This window comes from Doryrhamphus excisus, chromosome 3, assembly GCF_030265055.1.
Source record: "Doryrhamphus excisus isolate RoL2022-K1 chromosome 3, RoL_Dexc_1.0, whole genome shotgun sequence".
Lineage (NCBI taxonomy): Eukaryota > Metazoa > Chordata > Actinopteri > Syngnathiformes > Syngnathidae > Doryrhamphus > Doryrhamphus excisus.
The window spans coordinates 8274420-8287054 of record NC_080468.1 but is presented as its reverse complement, the minus strand read 5'-3'; the positions used below and the strand labels follow the sequence as shown (position 1 = coordinate 8287054).

At 41.2% G+C, this 12635-nt stretch overlaps 1 protein-coding gene across 1 annotated transcript in view; it reads left to right on the top strand.

The window, feature by feature from the left end:
• Positions 1–12635, top strand: part of epha4b (eph receptor A4b) — a 119060-nt gene that overhangs the window by 20494 nt on the left and 85931 nt on the right. The window contains exons 2-5 of the mRNA XM_058068979.1: positions 66–130; positions 7108–7308; positions 9883–9990; positions 10734–11085. Of these exons, the coding sequence (XP_057924962.1) occupies positions 66–130; positions 7108–7308; positions 9883–9990; positions 10734–11085 (726 nt within the window). The remainder of the gene's footprint in view (positions 1–65; positions 131–7107; positions 7309–9882; positions 9991–10733; positions 11086–12635) is intronic.

The window sequence follows — 12635 nt, the reverse complement described above, 5'->3', positions numbered from 1 at the left end:
GTATATACAACCACCTTTCAAGAATGGATTAACGTGTTTGTTCTCTCTCCTCTGTACTCTTACAGTCACATTGCTGGACTCCATGGTAGCCTTGGCCGACCTGGGCTGGGAGGCTTATCCTAATGAAGGGGTGAGTATGCGCTGCACACACTGACAGAAAAACAAACATCACCCTCTCTTCATGTCTGTGCCACATGTATAAGGATTGTCATGTTTTATTTTAAGAGAAGGGAGGCCACCATAGCATAGCAGCAGCCGCAGTGCAGTGTGCGCTTGTAGAGAGCACTGAGTTCTTGAGCTCTCCTTGCTAAATCAGGAGTCTTCAGGGGGAATTTACAAATTATTTCCGCTGCGCTGAAAACTGTGCGCTATGGCACAGGAGCCTCCATTTATTACGCCTTGCAATTTATTTAGGGACAAGAGTAAAGGGACGAGTGGGTAGGGTAAATATTCTTATGTAAGAGAAAATGTAGATGTTTGCATGCATATATAGTATGCGTGCATGAAAGAGTTGCGTAATGCTCGGTTTGCAGGTAAAGGCACAAGGCGAGCGTGGAGTGCAGTCGCCTCGCATCAGAGAGAAGTGAGACGAAGTCTTGGGTGGAAGAACGACAACGTGGATTCAATATAAAAATAAGAGAGAGTTTGTATGTCACGCTAGCAGAGCAGCATTTGAATGGCACTGATTAAATTCTACTCGATTCCAACTTCCGTGCCGCTATTCAGCACGAGAGGCTTGAATTGCAGGATGCCACACACGGTTTCATGGTTGCGAGCAGCAAAGAGGCAGCTGAAGTGATCGGAGCTTAGAAGGCTTGTTTTCCCAAGAAATGGAGGGTATCGGGTTCATGCATTTGAACTGCATTGATTGTGTGGGCATATTGTTTATGTTTGTATATGTTTTCTCTCAATGATGTTCTCATAGAGCAGTGTTTCATCTGTTACTGATTATGAACAAGAAAGAGTGCACAGGTTACTTGAATGGACTGTAAGATTCAGCTCACACAGGTTTCCTGAAAGGCCCATTTATTCGTATTTACAACTGTTGACTGGAGAGTAAACAATATTTTTCTATTAGCTATTTTTCAAGGATTAGGCATCCCCTCCTGAGAGTATATACAGAGAGGAAGTTATGTAAGTGGATAAAGCTTTGTTTTTATGAGAGATGTCCACTTGCTCTTACATAAACGTACTGTTTGTCTTATTTGCCACATTCATTCACCGTTCAGCCCTTATTTGCCACATCCTGATCAAAATACCTCAGTACAGCTTTGTGCCTTGTGCCGGGCGCCTTAAGTGGTCCACGTGGGCGCCTGCGGGCACAGCGTTGGTGACCCCTGGTCTAGTGGTTAGCATGTTGGGCACACAGTCAGGAGATGGGCAAGATCTGGGTTTCTCTGTGTGGAGTTTGCATGTTCTCCTCAAGTGTGGATTTTCTCCAGGTACTCCAATTTCCTGCCACCTTCCAAATATATCCATTTGACTTGTTATAAATGTGAGCGTAAATGGTTGGTTGTCTAGATGTACCCCGCCTCTTGCCCAAAGTCAGCTGGGATAGGCTCCAGCATACCCCCACAACCTTAGTGAAGACAAGCAGCATAGAAAATAAATGGATGGATAGAAACATATAAACACACACTCTACAAAAACCTTTTGTGGTTAACAGTTGTTAAGTGGTTTGTTTGTAGAGATGGCCAGTGCCTGTCAAAATATGAGAAGACGGGCTAGAGAGTGTTGGAGAAGAGGGTGACAGAGGGAGGTTGCAAGAAGGTCTTGTGTTTCATATAATAGGAATTATCTAGTTGACCTTTGACCTTTAAAACCTTGAGATTGGTCTCAGCGAGAGGCAATTCCCACCAATCTGCGACCACTGTCTACCTGAATTAGTCCAAAACCACACTTGACCCCTGCAGGTCAAGCTTAATCCAAGCTGTGCGGGGCCGGATGTGGCTGAGACGGAGTGGAGCGACCCATTTCTGTCACTGGGCGGGGGTGCGTGTAGTGAGGGACACAAAACAGATATGTCATAATGATGTTTGAAAATGAGAGCCCCCCCGCCCCGCCAAAACATCTCCTGCGCCAGAGGCTCTTCACCCCTTTCTAATTTAGTATCCCTAAACTAAGCCAGAGCTCTTTCCCAACTTTGGGAGCCAATTATGTGCTGGTAGGTGTACACATCAGATGATTGCAGCAGCAGCAGCAGGGATATTATGTTAAGCCAGTGAATGGTTGAACTTCAACCCTGATCTGACATCTCTGCTTCACTTCAAAGCAATCAAGGCAGCTTCATGCTGATTGGCTGCACTGATTGAGGTATTTTTGTTAAAAAAAAAAAAAAGTCAATTAGTGCTCTGGGTGAACTGCATTTCAGCTTGTGTGTGTGCAAATACTGAGACATTTGGTGAGAGTTCTTAAACACCCAAACTATCCAAATATTTTCCCAGTTTTTCCCTGTCTCTCACATGGCAAGTGTATCATTAGCCACGTGGAGAGATGACTACAGGTTGTTTCATGCCCATAAACACACCTGTGCTGCACAGCAGGCAAAAATGATGATGAACAGACGCGCCGACTGGGGAAATAAGTTACTCGCTTGGAAGTGGCAATAATCCAGCCACTCCAAACTCTGCCTACAAAGAAATAAACACAGGCATTATAAAGCCCTCTTTATCCCTCAATGACTATTCCCATAAATGCTTTAATCACTACTCCCGGGGGAGTGTTGTGTGCATGTGTGTGTGTCCGTCCTGTGATGTCCGACTGGCCTCAGCGCTGCACAGATGGCTCTATTTAGCTGCCAGGCGCGCCTCTAATTTACCAACATTTATTCACCCTTCTCTTTTGTCCCCCGCCCTCTCACAAGTCTCAAGTTTTTTTTTGCTAATTGAATCGAGTGCGGTTGATCAGGAGTACTCTCAGACATTCCGTATCCACGTTGTCTTGCAGGAATCCAATGATGAATCTGTTTGGGGCTAAAACTTCCCTTGGCTCTTAGACTTAGACTGCAGGATCTTTTTCCCCTCACACACATTTGGCCCTGTTAAAGTTGGTAGAGAATCAAAAGAGGCCTGGTTGTGCGCCAATTCATACATACTAGAAATCTCAGTGGAGATTAAAAGCAGCTGAGTGTGAGGAAGTCTCCGTGAGAATGCGTGTTTTTATCTGTTTTAGTGCTCAAGACTTAGGTGAATGGCGTCAAGGTTTTTATTGCCTCGTTGTCGGGACGTCACATCTCATTAACTTCCAGAGGCTGAGAGTTCCTTTTAGCCTCTTTATATCTTCCTGGACAGTCTGTTCTTGTACTCCCACACTTTGGTCCTTGTTTAGGAACAATCGGTGATGACATGCGGTCCCCTCCAAGACAATTTCGGAGGACTTTCGACTAATTTTATACGTTTTGTAGGATTTCATACAAAAGTCATTTTGAGTAATATCACAATTACAGTTATTCCTTGCCACATTGTGTTTCAAATTTTGCGGCCTTACTCAGTCACAGTTTTCCTAACATACTGTATATTACGTAATAAATCATGTCTGGTGGACGAATAAGGCCTATTATTCAGAATGCATATTAAAGGAAATTGCATGCATTCTCTGTCTAAATTAACCATTTTAAAGAAGAGTCTGGATCTTGATTGCCAGAATAATAGACCTTTATTTCAAGTTCCAATTGTCTAACAACAGGCACAATAATAATACATTAATACATTACTACTAATAATAATAATAACATGAATGTGAGTGTGAATGGTTTGTATATATGTGCCTTGCGATTGGCTGGTGACCAGGGTGTACCCCGCCTCTCGTCTAAAGACTGGGATAGGCTCCAGCATACCCACGACAATCATGGGACTAAGCTGTACAGAAAATGGTTGGATGGATAATAATAACATGGACTGTAATAATAACTGTTGCGACTGTAACCCACGATAAGCTAAAACTCAACTCTACATGTTCTGTTCTCGACATAGACATATTTACAAGCACAAGTTGTATTTATGCCTTAAATTGATAATTTTATTTGATTATATCCAATATATCTAATATCTATATCTAATATGAATGTAAAGGTGATTATATCTGTGTAATTTCATGTCTAGAGTTCTCTAATAATGTTAAGAAAAGGTACTGAGAAGGTTGTGAGCTGTTTTTTATGTCATTATTACGAAAACATTCAATTTATGATTAAGGGATTCTACTTCACAAAAGTTCACTTAACCAATTAACCTCGATAAAAGAGGGATTACTATCCTAGAAAATGGGCATTTTTTTAGGAGCCATGAAAGACTTTCATTGTGTACTCACAGTGTTCTCACAAAAATTGAGTAAGATTGCAATACAAAGGTTGATTAGTAAATAAGTATGTACTGACCCATTTTGGGGGTTTGTTCCCGTGACAAATTAGTAGGATTTCATAGAAAAACTTGGAAGTACAACTGTAATAGCACAGCAACAGGCACATTTTTCAAAAGGATTCATTTTAGTGTGTCTTTAGTATTAATCATGTGTGCACTCTCACAAGAACTGAAAAAGAAAAGAAGACAAGGGATCATTTTTGGTGTATGAGGTGTGTCAGAAAAGCTCCAGGACTGGTGTCAGAAGATATATTTTAAATCCAAACCACACTTTTCCCCTTTTGTAGTCATTCCCCTCATATCTCACACATATTTCCAGCCTCTACCACGCCTTCACGGACTCCTGGAATGATTTTTCATGATCCACCACTGCTTGGTCATTATGGCCATCTTGATATCATCCCCATCTTTGACGTAGGTCGCCTTGAGTGACACTTGAACTTGGGAAAGAGGAAAAAAAAAATCACACCAAGCCAGGTCACCAGCACAGCGATGTTCCGGAATTGTTGGATGCTCAAGGCATCGTGAACGGGCAAATTGTCATGGTGAAGCAGCTATGAGTTGCCCTTGTGCACTGTACGAAGCAACCGCAGCAGGATCGGCCGTCTGGCCTGGTGGCAAGAACTCGCAATGGACGATGCCTCTCACATCGAAAAATGCGATCAACAATCCTGGAACTTTTCTGACACATCTTGTATTCAGTTGTCATGCATGTTTTTCTGCCTGTTGTTGTGGAAATTTAGTCAAATTAAATACAAAAAAGAACTTGTCAATAATTACATAATGAAAACTGTATTTTGGATGTGTTCATTTTCGAAAATTTGTTAGGATTTCATACAATTGATAAATAATTCATAAACTAGACTGCGTACAAGAATTTGGTAAGATTTAATACAAAAGTTCAGTTTCAGAAATTAGTACACTCAAATTGGCTTTTGTCCAAAATCTTGCCTTGTTTTGTTTATACGGTGTCTCCGTTTCGTACAACCTTGCACGTAGCAAACTAGTCTATGTGTTGCTGACTCACTATTTGTATGTTTTCTATTAGGTGTTCTATTGGGTGTGACTGCTAAATAACCGTGGGGGCTAAGACATTTGTGAGGGCCAGCAATTTGAGAAACTCTATTGAATGCAATCTTGCCAGGATGTATAAGAAGTCTGCATCAGGTCTGATTCTTGTGTCTCTCACAGTCACATTACTGACACCTGGTGACCAGTGTAGAATCCTACATTTCAACAATGTCTTTGAATGCGTCTTTTGAATACATCATATTTGCATTTTAGCTTATATTGTCACAATCCGCACCGTTGCTTGTGTGACAGTTCTTGTTTTCACCTTGTCTGCCTTAGTTCCGGTTCTCACGCTCTTATTTTGTATTGTTTCCTGTTCTGTCACTTTCTCTCCTTCATGCACCTGTTAGCAATTTCTTGATTGTATTTAGTTCAGCCGGTGCGTCTTCCTTTGTCGGTTCATTGTCTTGTGTTGAGTTTGCCATGCTAGTGAGCCATCCTGCTGCATAGCGAAAATAAATACATTTTTACCTGCATTTGGGTCCTCATCTCTGCATCCTGGGGTCGAACCAAGAAACTCACAAGCCGCACCGTGACATATATTAAAATTTGTATGCTTGAAAATGCTTAATTTGCTTAAATATGCAAATTTTAACTAATAATAGGCCATATTCAACCACAAAAACCACATATTTATTCATTAATATTATTTTAGAAAAAATATGAGTGAAACCACAAAATACAAAGCACGGCATGGCGAGGGACAATTGTATATTCATGTGATGCAGCAGTATGTGTTCAAACGGTAAGGTGATATGTCCTCATCACTGTGGAGCTGTGGAGCCTCAAGCTCCGCATGATGACAGGACCGCAGACCAAATACGGTGGTCCGCTCACACCCCTTGCCACAAACTAGATTTCAGCCACTTGGTTTATGTGGGCGTGTGTCTTGGAGTGTGTGTGTCCAGTTGCTTTCCCCTTCAGTGGATCAGATATCTTTAAACACTGCAACCACACCGGTTTATTTTTCTTGTCTTTAAGGAATAGAAATGTTCTTTCTGTGTATGCCGACTATATATATATATGTGTGTGTGTGTAGATAGAAATGTTTTCCTGCTCATGCGAGAAGTGGTCTCAATTACTGCCTTAGTCACAAGTGGAAACAGATGGCAACAAATGACGGGAGACAAAGTTGCTCTGTCTTTCCTCCACACACATATTCGCACAATCCTTCCTCCTTAAGCACCTTCAATGCATTTGCGGTGTGCGCACGTGCAACAGACACACACACACACACACAAAGACAGTCCTCTAGTCATCTTGACACAGCTCATCACTCATACACTGACAGACATAAAAACAGAACTTGTAAGTTGTGCTACACTGCACTTCATTGACCGTGGGGCCGGCTTCCCAAAAAGCAACCTTTTGGACTGAGATGTCTTTTGTTCATAGACTGAAGCTGTGAAATAAGAGCAGCTGTGTCAAGCCAACCCATGCTGCTTCTTTTCAAAATATAGGCTTATTTTCCATTCACTTTGCTTCCACTTACCTCAAGTATTTCCTCTTTCATTTCACTCCCAGCTGCTTTCATCTGCTCTTACCATCCTCAACGTCCTCACGGCAGCTGTTCACACTTTCCCGTGCTTCTCCAGAATGAAATGACATCACAGCATCATGTGGCGTCCATCCACAATGATGATGTAAACATGTTCTAACACATAATCTATCTTACCCACAGTGGGAGGAGATCAGCGTGATGGATGAGCGGAACACCCCGATGAGGACCTACCAGGTGTGTAACGTCATGGAGGCCAACCAGAACAACTGGCTGCGGACACGCCACATCAGCCGGGAAGGAGCGCAACGCGTCTACATCGAGATCAAATTTACCCTCCGGGACTGTAACAGCCTGCCTGGGGTCCCTGGTACCTGCAAAGAGGTTTGTCCGACTTCACAGTCAACACTAATGGAATAGGTGCCTGGACGGTGAAGTGCACATCTCATAATATTCATTCATTCCTTTTCTACCGCTTTTTCCTCACGAGTCTTTGGGCGAGAGGCGGGGTACACCTGGACTGGTCGCCAGCCAATCACAGGGCACATATAGACAAACAACCATTCACACTCACATTCATACCTATGGACAATTTGGAGTCACTAATTAACCTAGCATGTTTTTGGAATGTGGGAGGAAGCCGGAGTACCTGGAGAAAACCCACGCATGCATACAACATGCAAACTCCACACGGAGATGGCCAAGGGTGGAATTGAAATCTCATAATATAATATCTTTAATTTTTTTGTATGATGCAACTATACACTAGCATCAACTGATATTGGGATGAATCAAACAATATATACACCGTACCGACATCAAATATCTATATCAAGTAGTAACAGGGCATATTGTATGCTAACCGAAAAATGTACGCAAACCAAGGCAACATTTTGGCATTAACCAAGGTCCCCCTGTATTTTCTTTGTACAATCAGTTTTCGATGAAATCTTATTTGACTATGCAGGTGTATCTAACGTTGTAGCCAGGGAGGGTATTTTAAGCCAGAGCACGGCAGCCAACAACAGTTCTACAACAAAAGTGCTTCCACTGCATATGAGTGTGTGAGTGTGTTAAAAGCAAGTCATCGGGTTTGCAGCAGCGTGCTGGTCTTTTTGAAGTAGGAGCCCCTCTTTTTTTTTTGCACGGGGGCAGATCAATATCATGGCAGTTCATTTTGATTTGAAACAAAGTCAGAATAGGATTGTCTATCTTTGAGTCTGGATCTTGTCTGGCACAACACAATGCAAGCTGTAAGATTTTTGATGATATCTACCAAACTAAGGTTATCAGTGTAGATCTTTAATTATCATGCAAATGTTAGAAGCAAACATTTTGACATTCATGTAGTTAGTTGAACAAATGTAGCCTGCATAATCAAATCTTTTAACGAGCTTAGCAATTCAGCAAAATCAACATATTGGATGATAACTGAAGGCGTTTGACCTTTGCCTAATATACACTTATTTTTGGCATGCCTTTGGCAGAGTACATAAGAATGAAATCGATCTTACAAATGAGAATGAATTCAGAGTATGGACAAACAAATTCACTCACCGGACGCTACATCAGGTAATGATGTCATGTTTACGTTTCAGATATAATGCCAGTGTACAGGCAATAAAAAGACGTAAAACAGTGTTTTCAGACTGGTTTTATTTAGAAATACACCGGAAGTTTCCCGGAAGAGGCATCTGACGTCCTTTTTGGCTCACAATAATGCCGTTAGCTTGACCAGAGAGTACTTTGGCTGTACCGTCTGAAAAAAAAGATAGACCCCAAATGGATTATTTCCGGGGTAAAATGTTCTTTTTTTTTAATCATTGCGCCTGAAAGTTGGCGACCCCTGATATAGTGGATCTTTGACTCGTGCTTCCCTTTCAATTTGGGACTTTATTACTTATTATGGACTTTATGTTTAGGTATGGAAGATCATTGTATTATACCAATGAATGCATGCAGAATACCAAGGGTGTCCATAGATGGGGGACAATTTACCACCAGCGGCTGTTTTTTTATTGGCTGGAAGCACATTCTAAAAACACTCCCAAAAAAATCACACAACACCAAGAGTTACAATTTTAAGAGGGAATAAAATTTGTAATTAGGGATGTCCAATATTGGCGTTTTGCCGAAAAACAATATTGTCCAACTCCGATATCAATATGTGTTACATGACATATCTCCTGTGGTGGAATGAACATGTATGTGTTGTATACAGTATTTTTTCGGTTTTCATGTGCCAATCATCGGACATCCCTGCTTGTAATATTATGAGCCAAAGTGGGAATGAAGTTGAAATATTATAGTAATAAAGTAAGACTATGACAAGAAGAAAATGTATGAAGTTTATTTAAAATGAAAGTTGAAATATTTGGAAAAACACTGCAAAGCAGAAATGGAGCAAATACGCTTTTTCACCTATATCACAAACCTGAGATGCAGTTTTTTTCTAGAAATATATAATATATATATATATAATATATATAAAGTGGACCTTGCATCCTTTCATTTTGCAGTATGTGGCCCTCAGTGGAAAAAGCTCCAGTTTCCATCATTCTATGCTCACTTCATTTTCAATCTTTACCTGTTCAATTCTAAAGACTTTTAAAAATCTCCAGAGAATCTTTATGTAGCTCATAATACATTTTAATTCCTGATATATACATTTTTAGAGGCCACCGGTCTCTCATATAAATGTGATATTACAGCTCCTCTGTATTCAATTCCTTCCACTTTGTCAGCCTCCTGCACCCTTTTGTCGACACCACGTCTCCAGAATGAGTATTGGAGAGATAATATGAGATTGCACAGAGCACTGCTTTCAGGAATCTGTAGTTTGTGAGTGGCTAAGACAGATGGACCGATGTGAGAGGCGAGAGGCCAGCGAGCTTGTTAAAATTTCACATTGGATGAACTGGCGTGTTTCAAAATTCACTCGCTGTGTTTTTTTTGTAGACATTCAATATGTACTACTATGAGTCCAACAACGCCAACGTGTGGTTCATCAAGGAGAGCCAGTACGTCAAAATCGATACTATTGCTGCGGATGAGAGCTTTACGCAGGTATGGATGTATACATACATACAGACTATTACAGCACATTTGTCAAAGAAAATCAACAATCCATGTTGTACAGTATGTACGCACATGAAATACATGCTAATGAAATACAATACAAAAGTTATATTAAGAATTCTGCCTATTAATGATCCATTTTGATTGACACTGCATCAAACTTGTATTTTTGACCTCTCATGTTGCTAAATAAGGCCACTAAATAGTAAAAACGCCTTGTGATTACCAAGTAATACCACTGGAAATAGCTGGACACTACTACTACTAGTACTAATATGACTACAACGAATACATTTTGTGTGTATACTGCAAAGACACTAACTATTACACTAACTGTAACTATTTTACATTAAAATATATGTATTATTCATTATAGTAATTGACTTACTTAAAGCTTGAAGCAAAACATATTTATTTGTTATTCCGATTATTTGTATTTATTGAAATAGAATTTTTTTTATCAATTAAGAGATGATCAAGTAACACTATTAGAAATAGCTGAATTTTGTATCTACTCTTGCATGTAATAATAATAATAATAAATATGAATGTAATTATTTTCTGTTTAAATAATGGCTAAATATAAAAAATATATTAAAAGTAAATAATAATAATACACAATATAATAATGTTTGAAGAGTGCTTTTTCTAAATTAATTTACATTTGGTTATATTTATTTAACCATGCAATCATTGTGGACTAAAAAAGGTCAAATATCTTTGCTCCACAGGTGGACGTTGGCGACCGTGTGATGAAGCTTAACACTGAAGTGCGGGATATCAGTAACCTGAGTAAAAAAGGCTTTTACCTGGCCTTCCAAGACCTGGGCGCGTGCATCGCGCTCGTCTCGGTCAGGGTCTTCTACAAGAAGTGTCCACTCACTGTGCTTAATTTGGCCCAGTTCCCCGACACAATAACTGGGGGAGACACAGCCCTGGTCGAGGTCCACGGAGCGTGTGTGAATGCCTCGGAGGAATTTGAGGCTCCCAAGATGTACTGCAGCGCAGACGGAGGCTGGCTGGTTCCTATCGGGAGGTGTGTGTGTAAACCTGGCTTCGAGGAGAACAAGGACATCTGCCAACGTGAGTGGACTGCATGTGTCTAAAATATGTATGCCTGTGGGTGCGTGCCGGCTGTCCAGGATGATGCGTGCGGGTGGAGTGATGCTGTATTTTGGTAATACTGGGCAATTAGTGTGAATATCTGTGAGTGCCATCCCTTAGCTTTTTGCAGAGAACTGTGGGAGTTGCTTTGAGGCATCTTCGTCTCTATTTAAGTGTGTGTTTGTTTGTGAAACTTGAATATCTCATTTTGCCCTGCTGAGCTGAGGAGTTTGAGAGTGTGTGTAAGAGAGTGCTTACTGCTATGTGTGTGGTGAAAGAGGAAAAGGTATGCCTGAGGAAGATGGTTATTGAGTCGTAAAACTCCACAGATGGCGTGTGCAAAGTCTGGTGTGTCTCTATGTATGCTTTGCCTGCATGTATTTGGTAGAGCTCGCTTTACTTGCCCACCGCATCCCCGCAGGCTCACTTTCCCTCTTGGAAATAGAAAAAGAAAATCAGAGATATTCTTTCTCACAAACTTGCAATGTGAGCACATAATGCAATCTCAGTTGTTTTGGAGAAGCGGCGGCCAAGACGCCTGAAACCTTGGCAGAGGGGTCTTAGAGACAAGTGAATAAGCACAAGCTGTACACTGCAGCCTGCACACTAGTTTTGTGCACAGATTGTGTCGGAACTCTGGCTGCATCTCAATTGCAGCTTTGTGTGTGTCTGGCACGCTTATTTTATGATGGCTGAGCTCCATCCATTGCTTGTGTTAGAATGTACACACTAGATAGTCATCTATTTACCACCTATTCAGCTTTACAACAGTGTTTATGGTTATGGGCCGCCTCCTGCATACTTAGCTGTTAGCGCTATATTTCTTTTATGGACACCATTGTTGGGGGTGTCCCAATACAACTTTCTCACTTGATATCAAACTGATCCGATATCAGCACAAATTATTTTGTAGTGTGGAATGTTAGAAAAGGGCGGCACGGTGGTCGAGTGCTTAGCGCGCAGACCTCACAGCTAGGAGACCAGGGTTCAATTCCACCCTCGGCCATCTCTGTGTGGAGTTTTCTGTGGGTATTCCCGTTTCCTCCCACATTCCAAAAACATGCTAGGTTAAGTGGCGACTCCAAATTGTCCAAAGGTATGAATGTGAGTGTGAATGGTTGTTTGTCTATATGTGCCCTGTGATTGGCTGGCGACCGGGCCAGGGTGTACCCCGCCTCTCGCCCGAAGACCCCCCGCGACCCTCGTGAGGAAAAGCGGTAGAAAATGAAAGTGAACATGTCACATATCACTTGAACATGTAGCAACAGTCAGCATCAGCAAGCTTTCTTATGTTTTGGACTGCATTGGTTAACATTAGTTAGTTAACATTAGTTAACATTTGTTAAACCGTAAAAAAAACATCTTAGTAAAAAACATCTTTTTCCGAATTTAACAAAAAATATTGCCAACGTCGCTCCTGTTTCTTGCTACTTTGTTAGCACGTTAGCACACACTGTTGTTGTGATCACATGGGTGCCGGGTACGGCTAGATGAAAGTGCTATTATCGATGATTTTAGGCGCAGGCTCA